This window comes from Adiantum capillus-veneris, chromosome 7 (assembly GCF_014529385.1).
Source record: "Adiantum capillus-veneris isolate H3 chromosome 7, ASM1452938v2, whole genome shotgun sequence".
Classification (NCBI taxonomy): domain Eukaryota; kingdom Viridiplantae; phylum Streptophyta; class Polypodiopsida; order Polypodiales; family Pteridaceae; genus Adiantum; species Adiantum capillus-veneris.
The window spans coordinates 128,323,940-128,346,659 of record NC_140937.1 but is presented as its reverse complement, the minus strand read 5'-3'; the positions used below and the strand labels follow the sequence as shown (position 1 = coordinate 128,346,659).

At 44.4% G+C, this 22,720-nt stretch overlaps 1 protein-coding gene across 2 annotated transcripts in view; it reads right to left on the bottom strand.

Annotated features, from left to right (window-relative positions):
• The window catches only part of LOC147454600 (uncharacterized), a 40,707-nt gene extending 18,218 nt beyond the window's left edge, over positions 1-22,489 (bottom strand). Inside the window, exons 1-3 of one of the 2 annotated variants that reach the window (XM_086516495.1) lie at positions 22,247-22,489; positions 21,974-21,995; positions 21,195-21,909 (exon numbers count right to left, since the gene is read on the bottom strand). In XM_086516495.1, coding sequence (XP_086372621.1) covers positions 21,195-21,909; positions 21,974-21,995; positions 22,247-22,333 — 824 coding nt within the window. In that variant the 5' untranslated portion in view covers positions 22,334-22,489. Of the gene's footprint in view, positions 1-21,194; positions 21,996-22,126 lie in introns of both variants that reach the window. The other variant, XM_086516494.1, reaches the window with a different exon arrangement.
• Between the last annotated feature and the right edge of the window lie 231 nt (positions 22,490-22,720).

Sequence of the window (22,720 nt, the reverse complement as noted above, 5' to 3'; positions counted from 1 at the left end):
CATTTTCCCGTTTCGGGTTCGCCGCTTATAAATATCCTGACCGGTTGCCCGGTTGCCTTCGCGGCAGGGTAATAAAATGTTCCCCTTGTCATTCCAAAGGTAACGACGCGAATACATTTTCAGGTCCCAAAATAGCAGTTCCCTAAATTTTAGGAGATGCTGCATTGTATCTTTCTAGGTCATCCGACCCTCTTTGTACACTGCAACCACATCATAAACTGAAATGTAACCTATGTAGCAAAGGATTCCACTTTGGCTAGTCAATGACCCCACTTTGGCTAACCATAGTCCTTGTCCAACCTTAGTGCTCTCTTGCCCTCAGGCCTGGACTCCCTTTGGACAGTTCCACACTAGCTATGCAATGCAGGGCAGTTAGAGTGTTTCCAAAAAGTGAAAGTAAATAAATAACAAGAAAGAAATCAACAAAAAGAATAGATAGTTGTCACACGCTGGTGACATACCCCCCTCTTGCAATCTCAAACGTCCTCGTTTGTTCGTGTTCAGTGCACGGTAGTCGATGCACATACGCAATGAGCCATCCTTTTTCTGCACCAACAACACTGGAGAACAGAATGGGGATGAACTAGGCTGAATCAGCCCCTTTTCTAACATCTCCTGTACTTGGCCCATTATCTCTTTCTGCTGAGCCGCACTAACCCTGTATGGAGGCTTATTTGGTGGGCTACTGCCTGGCACCAAATCTATCGCATGGTCCTCAAGTCTCTCTGGCGGTAATTGAGACGGTAATGAATCGGAAAAACAGTCACTATACTGTTGTAAAAACATTGACCTTTCTTTATCTAGCACAGATAAATTTGATTCATCACAATCTGACACTTCACGTGCAAAAACCAAGTACGCAGAAAGATACTTTTTCATTACAAAAGTAATAGCAGAAGCTGATACAGTGGAAATAGACTCCCCTTTAAGCTTTACATCCAAAATGTGAGTCTTTCCCTTGCTCTGTACAGTGATCTTTTTGTTGTAGGCATCCATGATTCCCTGTACACGAAACAACCAAGGAATACCTAGCAACACATCACATCCGTCCAGTGGCATGATATAAAATTCTTCAGCATCTACATAAGATTGGATATGTAGGCGCAACTTTCCAATGATGGGTGTCACAACCTCTGTATGGCCAGGACATGCCAAACCTGCCTCTGCTGTATACCCCATCTCTTCAGGTCTGATTCCCAACTTTGAAGCCAATTCTGGGGAAATGAAGTTGGCTTTGGCACCTGGATCAAAGAAGATAAGCATTGTTTGATCCCTGACCTTTCCCCATGCTCTGCAAAGCTCACTTGCATCTGAATTTGGCTTGTCGCCCACCATATCTGGCACTAGACAAGCCATGGGCTTCTTTCCTTTCCTGTCCTCCTTGTCTTCAGAATCAGCTGGCCTTTTCTTTGTAGGACAATTGAAAGCAATGTGGCCAAGCTGCTCACAGATGAAGCATTTGTTCTCTGACCTCAGAACCTTCTTTTGCTCTTCCGACTTGTGAGGAAAACGTCTTTTCCATTTCTTTGGTGGTCCCTTTTCTGATTCAGCCGTAGCTTAGCCTTTCCCAGCGTTGGCCGGCTCCTGAGTCCCTTTAGGAACCTCATTGAGAACGTGCTTCTTCGCTGAATTTTTCTTGGCTGATCCTTCCTTGACGCCAATATTGAATTCACAATCTTCTCCCTTGAGCAAACCATTGCCAGTGTTTGCTACCTCGATGAGCTGCGTCAAAGTAGTGACTTTGGTCTTCGTGCAGTACTTTCTCAATCCTTTGGGTAGGCCACAACAGTATTTTTCAATCTGTTCTGTCAATGGCACAAACCTATAGGAAGTTACTGGAAGTAGAGCTTTCCAAAACTTCCGATTGTAGTCATCGAGATTCTTGCAAGTGGCAACATTAAGCTGGTGCCATTCTGTCATGACATCTGCTTCAAAGTCATCAGATAACCATGCTGCTGCAAAAATCTGCTTGAAGTAAATCCATGTGGACGGAGCTTGCCCTTGCAGCAATAAAGTTGTCCACCATTGTCCCGCATTCCCTGTCAAGAAAGTGGCTGCCTTGCGGACCTTTGAAGCCTCTGTAAAGTTTCCCCTTGCATAGGCCTTGTCAAACTGCTGGAGGAATGAGAGAGCCTTCTTCCTATCAGCAAACCCTGTAAAGGTATGAATGTCACACCTTTGCCACCTTCTTTGTACGGAGTTGGCCTCTCCAACGTCATTAAGTTGTCACATAGAAGTGACTGAAACATGGGAACACTGTTAGGGTTCATTTGTGTTCCCTAACCGCAATTAAGTTGACCTGGAAATGCCATATTTGGCTGCTGATTTGTGATTCCAGCCATACCAAAATTTGCCGGTGACATCCCAAATTGGCCCTGAGTGCTTTGAAACCCTGGTAGCATGCCCGTGACACCATACATGGGGTTAGGCATCATCATTTGAGCACCCCCAAACTCTGTTCCTGGCGTGTAAAACTGATTTCCAAGTGCATGACCAGCCATGCTCTGGAATACCGATCCACCTCCAAAATAGCCAGGGCGTACTGAAGGTGATGCGAAGACTTGTTGCATAGCCTGTAGGTTGCTTCCCTACCCATTAGAACCAGCTATAGGCTGCTGAAAAGTGGTTGGCTGAACTGGTACAGCTTGAAAGACTGGCATCTCAGCCACCTGTTCTTGCACCTTAGGCACAAGTTGTGGAGACTGCATGTTCTCCGTCAAGTGTGCAGGTATTTCCATTGCCTCTGCAATATGAATCACCTGTGCTCGAGCCTTAACAGGCTTTTGAATATGATCCAGTGACCCAACTTGCTGAGACGGAAGAGAAGGTTACAGAAAGGCTAAAAACCTCGGGTTCTGCATTACTTGTGTGAACATAGCCACAGCAGTAGCCAACTGGGTCCTGAATATATCATCATCCGTTTGTGGTGGTCTTCAAGACTCACCCACTTCATGTGTCTGTTGACCCTGCGAAGAGGAAACCTCTTAAGTCACATCGTCTGGTCTGTCTGCCATTATTGCAATTTCCTATGTCTGGTCTATGATCCCCTATGTCTTCAAGCCCAAACTGACCAAGGCTCACTTTGTACAGACTTGGACACTCCAAGTCAAGAATCAACCGCGACAGCACCAAATAACCACTTCAAAACAATTCACAGATCACAATAGATTTGCACTGGCCCGGCGGAGTTCCGTGCCTAGAGATATTGGCCCCAAAGACTGGCACCCCTTTCAGTATTTCTTTTTGTATTAATCAATCATCAAAGTACAAGAGAGCGGTTAGGGTTTCACTCTCAGACTCTGCGTCCGATGCTCTGAGAAGTGAGGCCCTCACCACTAATTTAAAGGTACAAGGGATGCACAAAAGCAGAGCCCCAAAAGCTTTTAAAATAAAAAGCATCGGTTCTCTCTCTCTCTTAGAGAGTCTTTTTTTATAAAAAAAAGCAAGTTCTCTCTCTTTCTCATGGCGTGGAGAAAAAGCAAGATTCGCGTCGCTCATCATTCCAAAATAAATAAATAAATAAATTTCAAGCCTCCGCGTTCCGAAAATTAGGGTTTTTGGCAAAAATTAGGGTTTGCAAGAATTTTAGGGTTTCTGGCAAAAATTAGGGTTTCTGTTGTCCGCCACGTCATCACTTTGTGACATACCCCCCTCTTGAAAGCATTGTAATCGACCGCGATTACGCCGACAAAACCGACAAAAGCCATAAACCGTCTTAGCAGACACTGACTGTTAGTACCTACATAATAGGAACACACATCTAACACATGTACAAAATCGACAGTCACATCACACGACATCAGAGGACATCACCAGACATCACAGGACATCACATGACATTCAACATTCATTCGGATCTTAGACCATGATTTATCGGCAATGTAGCTAGCAATCACATCTAGGTCCAATCGGGACCTCATCGATGTCCGATTGACTAACCCCTATTGCAACCATGTCTATTCGAGATCAATCAGACCAAAATGCTACAGTCATTTCGGCTATCAGTTCTTGCACTCACAAGAAGTCAAGAACAAATCAATATCATAATCAGGAATTCCATTTCATAAAGTCATCCAACAGAATACTGTCAGCTCTCAGTATCCCTTAAGCTCAAAGAGACATCAGTGACTTTAGTATCAATATCGAGGCATCTGTTGACAAGGGAGCGGAGTGACTCCCCTCTTGGGCATCCCACTGCACCAGATCTCCGGCCAAGCTGAATTTCTGGGTTCCGTTTGGAGTAGACTATGCTAAAACATCGAGGTAAAGTTTCACAATCCGAGGAGTATCTGCTAGGTCCTCCTCCTCCATCCACTTCGCATCAAATGCAGGAAAGTTCTTGAACTAAACCAAGAATCGCCTTCGGACTTTACCTTTCTTCGTATTGTTATGTGCCAAAATCTGTTCAGGAACAAGGATCTCCTCGTTTTCTTCCACTTCGGGCTGCTCATCAGGCTCCCCATCATCAGGCACATCACCCTTAACAGGGTTCAAGAGACTCACATGCAATGCATTATGAATCCTCCAAGTATCTGGTAGTTTCAATCAGAAGGAGACATCATTTATCTTGTCAGTGATCTGGAAACGTCCGTAGTATCGCATACTAAGCTTTGGAAAAAGCCTCTCCTTTCCCTTTTTCTTTCGTAGGCGTGCCTTCTCAAAAGTAAGAGCACCAATCATCCTCCTTCAATTTCAAGTCGCAACGATGGCGATCCGCTGCCTTTTTCTGTCGTTCTTGAGACTCCTGTAAAGTCTCGCGAACCTTGGCAAAAGCCGTATCCAAATCTCGCGAATATTCATATGCTTCAAATATCTAATCTTCGTGCTCAGGAAGGATGGAACCTTCGCAGCACTTTCAACAATCTCACATGGCGTCTTCCCCATCGAAGAGTGTATCGTGTTATTGTAGGCAAATTCTACCAAAGGTAAGTTCTTTTCCCATTGAGTCTTCTGATCCGAGATACAAGACTTCAATAAATCTAAAATCACTGAATTGGCAATCTCAAATTGCCCATCAGTCTGCAAGTGGAACGATGATGAAACTGCAACTGTGTGCCAATGTTCTCCCAAATTGCCTTCCAAAACAAACTCATAAATCTGGGCTCTCTGTCGGAGACAATCGTCTCAGACGTGCCATGTAATCGGAAAATCATCGTGATCTTTTTGTGTTCTCGGGAGATCAAAAATGAAATCCATTGCAATACTTTCCCAAGGGTGGGTGGGTATGGGTAAAGGCTGTAACAATCCCTATGCCTTATGCCTGTCAAACTTGACCTTCTGGCATACCAAGCAACTGCGCACAAACTCTTCCACATCCTTTTTGAGTCTCGGCCCATAGAAGTATCTCTCTACCCCCTTCATGGTGGTAGCAATGCCGCGGTGACCCGTAAAAGGTGGACAGTGGCATTAGGTCATAACCTTATCCCTCAATGGCTGTGTAACGCACAACATAGTCTTTTTCATCAAGTAGCCTTCCCGAAGGGAGTTTCCAGCTATTGTCTCCCCATCTCGTATCCGTATGAAAATATCTGCAAAATCTGTATCTGTGGCATACTGATCGACCATATCCTCGAAGCTCCTATGATGTATCGCGGAAACAGCCAGAACCAACGGTTTCCGAGACAAATCATCTGCCACCACATTCTTATGTCCCTGCACATGGACAATCTGGAAGTGGAACTGTGACAAGATGTTCGCCCACCGCATCTGCTTTTCCGAAAGCTACTTCTGTGAGAAGAAGTAGCGCAAACTCTGATGGTCTGTAAGGACAGTAAAATCCGCTCCGAGTAGGTAATGCCGCCACTGAGTAAGAGCATGGATAACCGCCAAAATCTCTTTCTCATAGATTTGTGTTGTCATCTCTGGCCTAGAGAACAAACGACTCTCGTAAGCTATGACATGGCCTTCTTGCATCAAGACCGCACCCAGACTAGGACCACAAGCATCACAATATACTTCAAATGACTTCTGCAAGTCCGGCAAAGTCAAAATAGGTCCCGTAGTCAATTTCTCTTTCAATGTCCGAAAGGTAGTCACCTCTGTGGGTCCCCACGAAAAAGGTACTCCTTTCTGTGTCAAGATATCCAAAGGGGAAGCAACCTCTGCAAACTTTCGTATGAACCACCTGTAGTACTAACACAATCCCAAGAAGTTTCTAACTTCATGGACATTCCTCAAATCGGGCCAATCACGGATAGTCTCTATCTTGGCCGGGTCCATTTGCACTCCTGCTGCTGACCCAATGTGTCCCAAAAAATGTATCTCTAATTCACTTTTCTTTGCATTAATCACTAACGTGTGATCTCGTAATGCCTGAAAGATTTGAAGCAGATGATCTCTGTGTTCTGCCTCATTCTTGGAGAAAACAATGATGTCGTCAAAGAAAGTGTCAACAAATAGCCTGTACTCTCGAAAAATCCTTTCCATCATCCGATTAAATGTCGCAGGAGCATTGGTTAAGCCAAAAGGCTTACCAAAAACTCAAATAACCCAAAAGTCGTCCGAAAAGAAGTCTTGTAGACGTCTCCCGGCACTATCCTGATATGATGATATCCACTCTTCAAGTCAATCTTGCTAAAGCACGAGGATCCCTGTAACCTGTCGAGTATATCATCGATCCTAGAAATCGGAAATCTGTTCTTGATGGTGATTTCGTTGAGAGTGCTATAATCGATGCACATTCTCCAAGATCCGTCTTTCTTTAAAACCAAGAACACTGGAGAGCAATACGGTGAAGTACTAGGCTGGACAAGACCCTTTTCCAAGAGGTCTTTCACTGGGTTCATAATCTTTTCATTCTGTACTCGGCTCACACGGTAAGGTGGACGATTCGGTGGCGTCCTTCCAGATATCAGATCAATGGTTTGATCATTGATCTTCGGGCCCTCTGAAAAGCAATCGGCACGAGTGTGGAGAAAAATCTTGGCGTTCTTTTGATCAGGTCAAAACATATTCAACCTTTATCCATCGTTCAGTTCTCTCCCAAAAGAATGAGTAAGAAACTGAAGTTCATCAAGTACAATCTCTAAGCCCTTCATTTATCAAAGTCGCTTTCTCGGCCCGGTAGTCAACCACGGCGTAGTTCTTGTGGTACCAAGGGATCCTAAGTAGAACGTCACTCGCGTGCCCTGAACACCCCCCCTGTCATTGCAAACGAAGTTTGCCAATCCTCGGTGTAATGGCAAAGCCCATCCGGGTGCCAGTCGAACTACCTCCGCCTGTGGCGTCAGTCTGTAGGGCGTAATTCCAAATCAAGCCGCCAATTCCAAGTGAAAAGAAGTTGGCCTTGGCTCCTTCAAAAGAGCTTCCTAATCCTTCACTTTGCCCCAAAAGCGGCAAAGTTTGTACTTTCATTCATTAGATTCGGTGCAGGTCCCACGCCAAGTGATACCAGTTCTGCTTTTCTATCTGCCTTTTCTGCCACGCTCCTCAGCTGCTCTCAAACTCTCAGGCTTGTCGTCGTCTTTATCATTTTGTTCTTTCTATGCCTTTTTAGGGCACTTCGCGGAGATATGTCCATGTTCCCCACATCCAAAGCACTTCCCCTCTCTGATGAAGCGAGCTCTCTCCTTAGGAGTAAACTTGGGTCGTGCATCATTTTTCTTTGGTTTGCTCTTTTTCTTTCTACTTTCATTCCCAAAAGTCTGTTCGGCTCGTTGTGTCATGGCCTCATCTGTGGGGTAACTCAGACTGCCAGAGTGAATGGCAAAGCCCCGCTTCACATGACTCATCAACTCCTGAATAGAAGCTGACTTCTCTTCCAAGCAGTGATCTCGGATCTCTGTAGGTAGACCCAAGGTAAACCGCTCAATCTGTTCTCTGAACAAGATCTTCTTGAATGAAGAGGCGGGTAGAAAAGAGCTCCAGAATCTTTCATAATAGGCATTGATTGTATCTTTCTTGGTCATCCGAAGATGGTTCCAAGCAGCTTGTACATCTCGTTCATATTCTTGCGTCAACCAAGAAGAAATAAAAAGCTTTTTAAATTTCAGCCATTTAACTGGCGCAGTCTTGTTTAAAAGAAGCGTGGACCACCAAGTACGAGCATTCCTCTTAAAGTAAGAGGCAGCTCTCCGAATCTTCGAGTGCTCTGAATAGCGTCCTCCCGCGAAAGCGATGTCAAACTGCTGTATAAAAGACAAAGCCTTCAAAGCATCCGAGTATCCTGAAAAAGTATCAAACTTGATCGAGTGGCCACCTTCGTTAAACTCTCGGACTTTCTTGCTTTTATCTTCGAGAAAGTCAGACTGGTTAGCTTTGTAAAAATTCTTCTTGTTCGCATAAAAGTTTCCGTCATCGAAATCTGAGCTGTTTGTAGACGAGTCCTCCGTAGAACTGTCAGTCTCTGGGCGAGATGTAGCCTTCTTTGCCTTTTTCTTGCCCTTTCCAAAGCTTTGTTTCTTGCTTCGCTTTTTACCTTTTCTGTCTTCTTCGCTCGAATCTGAAGAGCTAGAAGAACTGTCAGAAGAAGAAGAAGAAGAATTGGGTACTCCTTCAAATCGAACACGCTTCTTCTGTTTCTTTGCCTTGTCAAAAGTCGATTGACGACCCAAATATCCCGGGAAGTCAACGCTTATCTTCTGCTTTTTTTGCGGTGCTTTTTGGCTTTCTTTTGCGCGTCAAAAAGCTGAGCAATCCGTGCATCAACCACGTTCTCCAGTTCCTTCTCCGTATATTTCGTGGAGGCAGAGGGTTTCTTGAGAGCGGGTTTCGGGAGTGGTGTTGTGGTTCTCTGCCACTCGATCTGTACCTCTTCCAAAGAGGTCTGGGTCACATATTTTGCCATCTTCAGGTCCTTGGCAAAATTGAGCATCATCTTTGTTGCATCGCCAATCAATCGACGACGCTCCATCTCTCTTTGCTCCGCCTAAGTAGGCCGAGGCGGGCCATACTATCTGTCTGAATCTTCGTTGTGATCCCAACCCGCATCTCCAGATGCAGAGAGTCGACTGATCATTGCCTGAAGCCATAAGTGCCGCGGAAAAAAAAATCGGGGATCGAATTTCCCGTAGAAGAGAAATCGGCCGTGCTCTGATACCATTGTAACAGACTTGGACACTCCAAGTGTAACTAAGTCAGACTTTGTAAATAATTAATTTATTTACGGGAAAAGAATTATCTAATTAGTTGTGTGCACATCATAATAGATTTAGCAGTTCTGGGGCCTTAGGTGCGCCCAAGTTTGGGCCAATGCACCTCAGGGAGACCCTAGCAGAAAATACCCTGAAGCCCTAGCGATTGGGAAATTGGGTCTTCAATGAAGGGGTAGATAGTAGTCTCAGATTTCAGGCTCAGAAAATTACGCGCGCTAGTGCAAGCACAGGAATGAGATGGGGTCCTTAGAATAATAACCCTAAGGCCTGAATCATTTTACGGCCTTAGGATAAGTCAGTTAAGGTATTTTTAAATTGTCTATGCCGGACCAAATGACCGGACAAGTGCGAACAGGTAATGCCAGAGCAGTGTCGGTACGGCATTGCGCTGGGGAGCAGCTAACAATTTCATTAGTAGCATCTGTGTGTGCAGTTGTGAGTTAATTTGCACATTTCATTAATAGCCTAGGGATTTTTAAAAGTAAAAGTTGAAGGGTTTTTTAAGTTATTAAGTGTGCCAAGTGGCACACTTACCAATGCGCACTAACTCTCTCTCACTCTCACTCTCACCCTCTCTCTCTTCCTAGCGCCCCCTCTCCCTTATGGCTATTTAGGAGGGGCCCTATTTCCCCATTTTCAGTGTTGGCAGTGCTCCTACCCCCCCTATTGTGAGTATGCCCTACGCATTGGAGCCCTCCATGGAAGCTTGAGAGCAGCCCCTTGTGACATATGTGGTGGCCTCGTGCTCCCATTGTCTAGAACAAGGGCTCTCATAGCCATAGCCAGCTTTTGGTGAGGTTTCATCACGAGAAGTTGCAGCATGCACTCTCTTCGTAGAGTGTGGTGGCTGTAAATTCTCTGTTTTCAGCCCTTAATCACCTCCTTTAGGTTGAATTTCAGCAAAATACATATAGAATCTAGTTCTTCTCTACCTACACTACGCGTACACCAAGTTTCGTGCAATTCCATCACGAAAAAGGTCTCTTTTTCGGCTCTGGAAGGTGCTCAAGTAACATTTTCAGGTTATATGCAGAAAATTACAGCAAGCATGTGTGCGTGCATTTTGCGTGTTTCTCCCTTGTTTTTGTCGCAGGAATAATTATGCATAAAGGGACTCAATTAGCGGAAGGTAGACTCTCATTTTCGAGAGCTTCCGTTGAGTTTTGTGGAAGATAGACTCTCGTTTTTGAGAGCTTCCCAAAAATCTCATAGCAGAGGAAAGATCCTCTCAGTATTCAGAGAGTAGCGTTCGCACTCTCTCAGTCAGAAGCAGAAAGAAAGAATAGAGGACGGGCTATTGCCCCGTTCTTGTGCTTGTAATAAAGATATTCTCTTTATGGGGGGGGACCAGCCCATCTTCTGGTCCCCAATGAAGTGTCAAGCTTTTCCTCTCTCTCTCCAATTCTCTTGAGTATTTGAAGTACAATTAAAAGTCAGTTTACGCTTCCGTATTTTTGTGACACCAAGTCAAGAATCAACCGCGACAGCACCAAATAACCACTTCAAAACAATTCACAGATCACAACAGATTTGCACTGGCCCGACGGAGTTCCGTGCCTAGAGATATTGGCCCCAAAGACTGGCGCCCCTTTCGGTATTTCTTTTTGTATTAATCAATCATCAAAGTACAAGAGAGCGGTTAGGGTTTCACTCTCAGACTCTGCGTCCAGATGATCTGAGAAGTGAGGCCCTCACCACTAATTTAAAGGTACAAGGGATGCCCAAAAGCAGAGCCCCAAAAGCTTTTAAAATAAAAAGCATCTCTCTTAGAGAGTCTTTTTTTATTAAAAAAAAGCAAGTTCTCTCTCTTTCTCATGGCGTGGAGAAAAAAGCAAGATTCGCATCGCTCATCATTCCAAAATAAATAAATAAATAAATTTCAAGTCTCCGCGATTCCCGGAAATTAGGGTTTTTGGCAAAAATTAGGGTTTATAGGAATTTTAGGGTTTTTGGCAGAAATTAGGGTTTCTGTTGTCTGCCACATCATCACTTTGTGACACACTTCTATAGGAAAAAGTTATTTAATCCCGGCGATGGAACCATGAAACCGGCCTGTACTTTCGAAAAGGACGGTAGACCTTAGACTTAAACCTTATTTGCTTTCACCCATTTAATTTGTCGCCCACTTTACCTGTACTTTCAAGACACAACAAAGGGGAAAGGGATACAGGCTGCTAGAATGCACCTGGATGAGAAGACCGACACCAGATTGGCCCCTAACTTAGGCGCCCCTTTCGGTATTTCTTTATTGTTTAAAAGAGGGAATAAACGTTGTGGTTCCCTACAAGCTGCCCCGCACAAGCTTGGCTGACTTTCAACTATTCCGGCCCGATTTCGACAACATATTGTACTAGGACCCTTCACAGTCGGTATTCCCAGGCATTGAATGACTTTCCCGACGCATACGGGCACTTTGCAAAACCTGGCGAGAATCTGCAGCACGTTGAATTCTCTGTTTTCAGCCCCGAAAATGTGTCAGATCACCTGTACAACGGTCCCCTCGCGTCCCCGAACCTCCTGGGGGTATTAGGGACTGATAAGGGCCAAAACCCTAAACCTGCAAAAATACACAGCAGGCTGTAATTTACTGTTTCGGGCTCCGTTTCACGTGCCGGTCGCATCCGTAGCAAGTCCTCGAGCTCCCGCACCTGTAGGGCTACTTGCCCTTTGAATCCGATGAGATTTTTGGCGTGAAACCTCTCTGAATTGACCTGTACCTGCGGGGGATTAGCCGCACCTAATCCAGTACCTGTGCAAGAGGCTCTTGCCTCGGCAATCGCGCATGAACCCACACAACTGTACATTGGTCAATTGAAAAGCCCACTAGAGGGGCATAACATACTGCCATAGGGGAGAGAGAGGGCAGTGCGTAGCGTGCAGGGCATCACTCCTGGCACTGCACTGTACATAAGAGGGAAAGGAAGCACTCCATAGCTATTAACCTGTGAGATAGAAGCTCCAAATGAGCCCTCTTCCCTTCAAATTCAGCGCCACTTCTTCCTTGAGGAGGCAAGTGCACAGAAATGTGCCACTTGGCGCATATACAAGCATTTTCCCGTTTCGGGTTCGCCGCTTAAAAATATCCTGACCGGTTACCCAATTGACTTCGCGGCAGAGTAATAAAATGTTCCCCTTATCATTCCGGAGGTAATGACGCGAATACATTTTCAGGTCCCAAAATAGCAGTTCCCTAAATTTAGGAGATTCTGCCATTGTATCTTTCTAGGTCATCCGACCCTCTTTATACACTGCAACCACATCAAAAACTGAAATGTAGCCTATGTAGCAAAGGATTCCACTTTGGCTAGTCAATGACCCCACTTTGGCTAACCATAGTCCTTGTCCAACCTTAGTGCTCTCTTGCCCTCACGCCTGGACTCCCTCTTGACAGTTCCACACTAGCTATGCAATGCAGGGCAGTTAGATTTCCCGAGGGGTGTTTCCAAAAAGTGAAAGTAAATAAATAATAAGAAAGAAATCAACAAAAAGGATAGATAGTTGTCACACGCTGGTGACAGTGAGGCCGGGTGGTATGGGACGCTCGGTCTTCAAGGTGCACGCCTACGTCCTCGGACGTTGGCCCCAGCACGAGGGAGCTGCCGGATGGTGGCTATGGTCGGGTGATTCATCCGACGCATATCTGTAGGCGGTTTGTGTAGCCGGGAGATCCTTTCTCCGCGTTCGTTTCATGGTATCAGAGCCGGCTTGGCTGCACGAAGGACTGTGTGCAGACCTACGGGCTGTTTAGAGTCGGATAATCATTGTTTCATGCAATTTTTGATGAAATGGTTGTTTAACTAATTCTTTTCCTTCTTATAAGCAGGTGTGCAGGTGAAAAATTGATGTTTGGTTGCTGATTTTTGAAAAAAAATCAGCAAATTAGCGAAGGGAAGTGCCCAAAATCGGAGCTTTTTCATTAATTTTTCCGATTTTGAGAATGTACTTGTTAATGGGCTGATTCTTTTTGAGTGATTTTCGATGAAAAACACTTTATTGCTGTTTCATCTGCTCGTTGAGCGTTAAATTCAGCATGCCATATTTCAGCTCCTACTAAACTCCTTCTCTACTTCTCTCTGTGTAGTGACTAAGTTTACACAGAAAGAAAAAGAGAGAGAGGGGGGGGGAGCAGCTGTATGCAGCGAAGAGGAGAGAGAAAGCCTCCTAACCTTTTGCGTTGAAGGAAGAGAGAGAGCCAGCGTGGAATCCAGAGTGGAGCCAACGTGGGCTGACTTTTGTGCGAAGGTCCCGTGTTGGGCAGACGCATGCGTAGGTGATCTCTCCGGCTCCACGCGCGTTGATTTTCTCTCTCCACGCGGCACTAATCTGCCAAAGGTGCCTTCGCAAGCTAATTCACGATGCAAGTCTTTTTACGCTATCTCACTTAGGCCTTGGTTTATTTAAACAAGTGACCCTTTCTTTTTAAGGGGTGCCCAAGGCACTTTGGGTTTTTTTTTAAGGTATAGTTTGAAACCTGCATATCATTAAAAACTCACTTACAGAGTTACAGAAACTTCAAGAGAATTCACTTTTAAAGTTCTCTGCTTCTCTCCCGAGTCTTCTCTCTCTCACCTGCTTACGCTCCCGCGCTCCCGCCATCACCTACTCGCGTTCAGACACTCACACCGACACATGGAGCTCCTCGAACTTCACTTTTTCGCGACCGAAAAGTGCACAAAAGGCCCGGTTTCGCGTGAAAATTCCAGTTTTTCACGCACTTCGCCATGGATTCCTCCAGCTCCGATGTGCAGCGTGACGACGTGCCAGGTAACATCCAAATTCCATTCACGCATGCTCTCTACACATGGATTACAAGCACTTTCCCTCGACAAGCGTGTTACCGCACTGGAAAACGCGAATGTTCAAACGAACCTTCGCTTGGCCTCTCTCGAAGGGGTCGTACAGGGGCTCAGTTCCCGACTTTCCACTCTCGAAAATATAGCTCAGTCCGACGATTGCACGTATTTCCGAGGGGGAACCCATCTCCAGTAATTGCGGATGCAAATTGCTGCTTTTGGGCGTTCGCAGGGTGGTCCGACTGCCACAATTCCGTACAAAACTACAAATTTCTCAGGTGAAGAGAAGGAGTGTACGGAATTGGCCGTAAATAACTGGCTACACCAGTGGACCACATACTTTGATCTCCATGGGGAGCATGATGAACGGAGGATTCAGACGATTCCTCTCTATCTGCGCAGTAAGGCGCTTACCTGGTGGAGTGACATGACAAAGAAGCCTACGACGTGTGCTAATTTTTGTGTGAAATTCAAGAAGGATTTCGCTAAAATGGACCCTTTGAAAGCTTATGCCAAACTGGAGAGTCTTTCGATGAAAACTCTGTCTTTTGATAAGTATACCACAGCTTTCAAAGAGACGCTCACCTTCTGCAAGGTGGATTCTACGCACGCTATACACATGTATCTGCTGGGATTGCATGAGGATTACCGTTGGGCCTTAATTTAGGATAAAGCCCCGACTGACGTCGAGGATGCAGTGGCAAAGGCCAGAACGTTCCATTTGATAAATGGAGCGAATTATGAGAAGAAAAGAACTTCAGACCATCAATCCGACGAGGATGCTTCGAGGAAGCGACCCCGATTCCAGCATAAGTCCAAATCACCGCCGAGATCTTCTGAGGAGAAGAAGAAAGCCAGAAATGCTTCAGTTGTTGATACAGTGAAGAAGGGGGCTTGCTTCGGATGTGGCCAGACGGGTCACCAAATCAAGGATTGCCCCAAGAAAAAGAAGACGCAGAAACCGCAAGGCCGTCCTTCGGTTCAAATTCACGAGATCTCAGGTAACTTTGATGTTATTCAAGTTGAAATCCATCATTTAGCGCACACTTCATGCACTAATTGTACTTTTAGCACCAAAGTGTTTGATAAGCACGATCTTCTCCGTTTCCCCAAGAAGATCAATGGTCACGACGTGACCGCACTCCTTGATAATGGAAGCTCACACAATTTTGTGGATGCAAAATTGGTGCAGAAACCGAGCCTGTGAACGCGGGACAGTGACCATGAGTATCACGTGAAGATGGCTCGTGGCGTGGATACAAATGTATGGAATCGGATGGTTCCAAACTTGTCGCTCGAGCTGGCTGATTACAAAGAGAACCTGGATTTCCACATCATGCGCCTGGACAGAGCAAATGTTATTTTAGGAATTCCATGGTTTTATGATAAACAAGACTCATTGTATATAGACTATGTGCATCACTCTCTTGTTTTTGTTAAGCAGAACATGCCTCATGTATCTGTGTCGCTTTGTAATCAGAAGTCTGTAAATAATGGTTTTGCAATACCGGTTGTTACTGCTTTGGAAATGTATAAAGAAATAAAGTTTTCTAATGTTGACTTTTATCAATGTGTACCGTCTGCTTGGTTTGATTCGTTAGTGCTTGGTACTTCTGTCACTGAATTTTGTAGAAATGTTTCATGTTCTTCTATTGAACTTGGGGATTCCGACCAATCCAATCTTACCCGAGAAATCATGACTAATTTCAAGGATGTTTTTCATGATGATCTACCTCCTGGCTTGCCGCCTTCGAGAGGAGTAGATCATAGCATTGAGTTGGTGGCTGGTAGTCAGCCCTTCTCAAAGCAACCCTATCGGTTTAGTAAAACCGAGGACGAGTTTCAGTAACAGCTGAAGGATTATCTCGGCAAGGGTTTTGTTCGGCCTAGTAAATCCCCGTGGGGAGCGTCAGTGTTACTTTCTCGAAAGAAGGATAACAATATGCGCTTCTGCGTGGATTACAAGGGGTTGAATAAGCTCACTGTCAAGAACAAGTATCCGCTCCCGCGCATGGACGATCTGATAAATCGGCTCCATGGAGCGTTGTATTTTACGAAGATAGACCTGCGATCAGGCTATCATCAGATACGGATCAAGCTGGAAGACATTCCTAAGACAAACTTCCATACGCATTATGGTCACTACGAGTTTTTGGTTCTGCCTTTCGGTTTGACCAATGCTCCAGCTACGTTCCAGCAAATGATGAATGATCTGCTCATACCATTTAGGCAACTTCGTTGTTGTATTTCTCGATGATATACCTTCATAAGTTCAGAATAGCCTGAACTCACGAATTATAAGAGGGAATAAAGCACTCATAAAACTATAAAAGCAAGGGACACACGAAAAGAAAACAAAAACAAAAACAAACTAACTAAATCACTTTGATTGCTTCGAAACAAAACTAGATAAATTATTAACTTAAAAATGTTTTCAAAAAAGGCATGCGTAAAATAAGTTGACGCAACTTACTTGGCTTAAAACAAGTACTCAACTTTAAGCAAAAAAAGGATAAGACATCTTAAAAACTTAATCCTAGAAATCAAACTTCACACAACAACCTATAACGGAACGCATTCTTAAGTCCTCAGGTAAGCTAAATATGAAATCAAAAAATGAATACTACTACAAACCTACGAAGAGCAAAGAACCAAACTTGACAATATTTGATCTCAACTTCACTGCTTGTCCAAACAGGAAGAATAAGATTATCACCTTTATCATGCGTAGCTTGGACAACAGCTATGACATCCCTACTCACGTCGTCAGTGCCCAAGAGTAGGTGCAGGTTTATATAGAGATCATTCATGCTTTGAACGTACTCTACAAAACCAACGAGCTGAGTTTCTATCACCCTCCGGAGGTGATGGGCATACTCAGCCATGATAAAGGCTAGCAATTGTCAAGCTATAGTGAAAATACTAGAAGCGCTAAAGATCAAAACAACAACATAAGGTGTTATTAAGTCAAACAATAAGTGGGCTTTTTAGCTCCCCACTTCTATTGAATTTACTACTGATTATCTTGAACATTCCAAAGGAAGAAACACTAAAAATAAACTTACTACGATGCAAAAATGAACGAACTTTTTTCATGATTCTTTTGAGTGAGTATCCTTTTTCAACTAGTAAAGAAATAAGATGGCAAGATTGAACAACAAAAGTAGATTTACTAGAACAAAGACGAGAAAATCTAAATAGTTGAGAGCAAATGACACCGTACTTAGCTAAAAGAGAAATGTTGGAAGAAATGTGAGGCATGCGGATGATTTTTAGATTGGCATATTCTCGTTCAAGGCGCTTATCATAGATATCTACTTCCAATCCCAAGGGAGTCTGAAAAAAATGCACAACAATCACGATGATATCTTGATCTACAGCCGAAGTTTACCTGAGCACCTAGTGCATATACGCACTGTTCTCGAAGTACTGAGAACTGAGAAGCTTTACGCTAAGGCTTCTAAATGTGAATTCTTTAAGAAAGAGCTTCTGTACTTGGGTCACATCATTACTCGCGATGGAATTCGTGTTGACCCTTAAAAATTGGATAAAGTGCGAAATTGGCCCATTCTGAAGAATGTACGCGAAGTAAAGTCCTTTTTAGCTTTACTGGATTCTTTCGCAAGTTTATCAAGGATTACTCTAAAGTTGCTGCTCCGCTTACGCAACTTTTAAAAGGAGGGGTGAAAGGGCCGAAGACTTCGGGTCCTCGTCGAAAAGGTAATCCCCCTGTTGTCTGGAATGAGCGTCTCGACGAGAGCTTTCGGACACTAAAGCACTTGGTGACTACTGCGCCATTATTACATATTGTGGATCCTAGCAAACCGTTTGTGGTTGAAACGGATGCTAGTGATTATGCTATTCGTGCGGCATTATACAAGGATGGGCGTTTTGTTGCGTTTGAAAGTAAAACTTTCTGACGCTGAGATGCGTTATCCAACGTATGAGAAGGAGCTTTACGCCGTAGTCCACGTGTACATCCAGTGTTTCATGTCAGCCGCCTTAAAGTGAAATTGGGCGAAGCCGACGTTGTTGTGCCTATCGAGGAAAATGTATGGCAAGATATGCAAACTGAGTATATTCCTCGAGAACCAGAAGTAGTTTTAGATCATCGTACCCGTCATTCGCGCCAAAAGGCTTATGACGAGTACTTAATTAAATGGAAGGGTCAATTTAAAAGGTTTGCTACTTGGGAACCTGTTAGAGCTTTGAAGGCTCAGTATCCCCAATGAGGACATCGATGGTTCTTAAGGAGGGAAGTATGTTATGTCCCGCTCACAAGAGAGGGGATCTAGCCCAGATGCCGTCAGGATGGGCGTCCAGTGTCCGGGCGGACGTAGTGTGAACACGGCTAGTGTGGCCGGCCATTATTATAAAAGGGAGGCCAAGCCTCATTTGCAATTATCGACCCCCATTGGCAGAGTGCCAGTGGTTAGCTCACGAGGCTAGGAGTGCGCGAGGTCACCTCGAGGAGGTGAGGCCGGGTGGTATGGGACGCTCGATCTTACAGGTGCACGCCTACGTCCTCGGACGCTGGTCCTAGCACGGGGGAGCTGCCGGATGGTGGCTATGGTCGGGTGGTTCTTTCAACGCGCATCTATAGGCGGTTTGTGTAGCCGGGAGATCCTTTCTCCGCGTTCGTTTCAGCTTCCATGCATGAAAAAGATCTCAACCTTAAGCCTCCATTGTCAGACCACAAACTATCACCAAGAGGTGTATTTTTCCTGTTGCCTTCTATAAATATGTATTACAAATTATTATTTATGTTAAATTTGTTTGTTTTCCCCGAAACCCTTGAAAAGGTACAAGTGGACATTACATGGCCGCTACAGCCAAACAAGTTTCTCACATCGGGAATCTAGCTCGGCCAGTTAGTGAAGATCTAGACAATTACCCTAAATTCTGATGAATATGGAAGCATGTGTGCACCTAAATGGAAGCGGCAAGTCACTAACAACTTTATAAGTTGGGAGGGGTTAGAAAACTAGACCATAAGGGGTATAATGGACACATAGGGGAGTAACCTGCATGACAACTCACCATCTGCAAGCTCAGCCCAATGCGCGATGATTCCGCTCCCATGCGTCTCTCCCCCCTTACATTTATGGTAATGCCCCACTAGTTGGACTCCTCAGATGAGTGTACAATCTTGTGGGTTTTATGCATGTTTGCCACGACAAGATCCCTCTGAACAGGAACTGGATTAGCTAATTGCTAATCCCCCACAAGTACGCACAATTCCATCACGACAGACTGCAAATCTGGAGAGTTTCCGCACATTAAAACTCGTCCAAATCAAAGGGGAAGTGCCCCATTGCGTGCAAGAGCTCCTAAGACACTTACAGACGTGTTTGCTCCACTCAAACCAATACAAAACAGAGAATTTCAGCTTGCTGCGTTTACTTGAAGGTTTACGGTTTCGCACCTAAACTACAAAATAACACCTCGGAAGCTTCAAGGAAGCCTTGGGGTGATTATAAAAGAATTTGGGCACCTGTCAGTGACCAAAACGCGAAATTACAGCACGCCAAAATTTACATACAGCTCACCGAAAAGCTTCTAAAATGCAAGGGAATCCATTCTAGACCTGTACTTTTGACCTACAGATTTTTTGGCACCGTTATGCTGCTGAATTGGGTCAGAAACCTTCAATTTCAGTCCTTGACAGGTTTGGACAGCTTGGTGGGAGTTTGGCCCAAGTGTTTAAATTGTTTATTTTCAATTGAATAAAGAAATACCCAAAGGGGCGCCAATCTTTGGGGACTACTAGGTGTCGGTCTTCGTGTACGCAGTGACAATCTAGTTGCTAAATGCATTTGTATTCTCTCTTCTTCTCAATCCTTTGTGTGAAATTAACCGCTAATTGAATCAGTATTGCCCTCTACTGTGTACTGGCCCCTTTTCCGCAAGGTACAAATCCACTTTGCCAACTTCTCTTACCTACATTGTTCTATCTACCAAAGGCTAATCACCCTGGAGACCTCAAATGCGGTTATGAGTGCGACCATGCATGATCTTTGCTCCTTTGTGTTTTCACAACCAACAAGGACACACTAGACACCACGAGACATGCAATCCTTTATCAACTGTTGAGGCTTATCTCCAAGGGACTTGATTTTAGGGTGGATGGGCTGTTTTTAACAAAAAAGTTTAGAGCCCTTGCCTGCATTTCTTGATTGGGCCACGCCACCATTTATTGCCACGTCCCAATCTATGAATATGAACCAGCTATTCTTTCAATGAACGGCACCCATTGTGCCTTTGACATTAAATTGCCCCATATCTTGGCATCACTTGGCGGTCTAATTCATGTCCAATTGTTGTTCACATGGAAGCTTTTTCCACTTCAATCTTCAAAGTTATCAAATGAATCTTTTCTCAAAGTTGCACCACAATCGGACACCCTCCTACTCACACTCGTCCCAACAACAAGGTGTAGGTAACACACTTCAATGGAATCTATTTCCGGGGCTAGTTGATCTGGTAGATGATTTGTTACAATAGCAGATCTAATTCACAGTAGTTTCAAGCATAGGCTTGCAATATGAAACATCACATTGGTAAAGCATTTACACTGATCAATATTTCGAAGTTGACCAATTTGGTCAACAACGCAAGCAATGCATTTATTAAGAACACACACATTGCACAAAAAATCTACAAATCTAATTTCTACATATGCATCGGTGAGTTTAATATTGCTCTTTATTTTCTGACACCAACTCTACGCTTGTTTTAGCATGCTTGAAAACTCCAAGTGGACTTTGCTTTCAATAGTAGTGGACACTAGGCACTAACACCATCATGAAACTATACAACTAGAATCTTGGGCATCAAGATTTTCAAGTAAGAAGGCAATCCCCATGTCTCGCGGAAAAATTTGAGGATAAAAGCTCATTCAAAATATAGATATTCTAAGCAGCACCAAAACGTGAATTTACTAATGGGTTAACCAAAAACTTCATTAAACTGACGAAGGCAAAGCTTACAGCATAGTTTCCAAATTCAACTACAAAAGAAACAATAATCATCAGACTCACCATTCACAATTATGACTGTTAACATTAAGTGCACCCAACAAATGAGGTAGAAGTACATCTCAAAATTAGCATACGAACACACACCCTTACGTGCACAAATGAGCACGCGTTCATGCAAAGTTTAAGTCATGATCACAACAAACATAGCTTTGAAACTCAAACCTAGAATATCTAATGACACTGCGTGCCCTAGCCATCCCTAAAATGATAATGTAGATTTTAACTCGGACAAATACAAATGGGCAACCTCAAAAAAGAAAAAGACTTACACATCTGCAAACTTGGAGGCCCCAGCTGCACGAATGACAATTTGCCGTTCCCATCCTGGCGGAGCAACAGGGATGTTAGGCCTATCAATAGCCCAAAGGTGGCTCTCGTCTTGCAATACATCGGAAGGGTCCTCACAAGACACATCAGGTCGCCAACTAGCTGCACTATTACAAAAGAAAGGCTTTTCTAACACTGATTGCCGTATCTCTTCATATTGTTCCTTGGTAGGAATCAATCTCCACTTCATGCACAAAGCACATTGCACTGTAAAAGCTCCCACACTTGGTAGCACTTTAATGGATTCGACAATTGCTAGCTTCTTCTTGTCATCTTCATTTGTGGGCGCTTTTACAATCTCCTGCGCAGATGCATTTTCTGTGCTGGGCTCATAGGTTAGAAGTAATGGTGTTCCTGATTCTGTAGATGTCTGTACTGGTGGTGGTGCTTCGAGCACAGGTAAAGGGCTAGGATCTTTATAGAGCAAAGCTGGGGCATTCATGTGACTACTAATATTTTGCACTAAAGGCGTGGAGTGTTTTGTTGTGCTGTGCTTTCCATTTTCCAATAGGCCGCCATTCTCTGCCATGTCACCGGTATGGATGCCACAGTCATCAACATGAGTGGGTTCTGTCTGAGGAGAAGGCCCCCCTGACACATCATTCACGATGTGACTAAATTCTGCCCTCTGCACAAAAGGCTCCTCTGTTGCACAAGCTGGAGCATGCATATTCACCCCCTGAGAAGAGGAAGCTGTAGCTTGCTCTGAAAATATACTGACATTCATGCCAGCCATTACTCACCTGATGGGCGACAAGAGACAAACTTGATAAGATGGCATCAGGTAAGAAACATAATTCATAAAGGCGTATGGAAAAATGGAAACCCTTCAAAAATCGATACAAGCAGGCAAAAGTGGATACAACACAAACACCTTCATAGGAAATGCCAAGCTCTACTCGCTCAGAGGCAACGCCATGGAAAAAAGCTACGTAAAGATTACGAGGACAACGAGCTTGCCAAAAGCCAGGGATCGAGCAGAAAATGGAAAAACCTGGAGCAATAAGCCAGACACTGTAGATCGTCGTCTCGGAAGGTTTGGATGACAAGAAGCTTCCTCCTGCGTGGCTATGGCGAGCATGCAGTCGTTGAGCGTTCCAGAATGAGGGAACTTCGAATGAAAATGGCGCTTTTGGCTAGATCAGCAAAACAGGTCTGCTTCTGTAACACGATGACAGGACTCCTTTCAATGAGATTAGACAGAACGAGTTTATAATGTGCGCGATTCGAGGCAGCTACGATGAGATCGCCTTGTACTCTCAAGCTCACTTTGGCTTTACCGTAAGTAAGACCATTTTACTAAAAGTGCGTCAGACAAAGGCACGGTGCAAGTTCAAATCTTAGGCTATGCTCAAAGGGTGCGCGCACAATGCACATGCATCGAGTCGTTGTGTCCAAACTCGGCCTCCGTTGTGTCAATTGCATACTACCAAGATTTATTAAGTAGTTGGAACTTGGATGTTGTGGC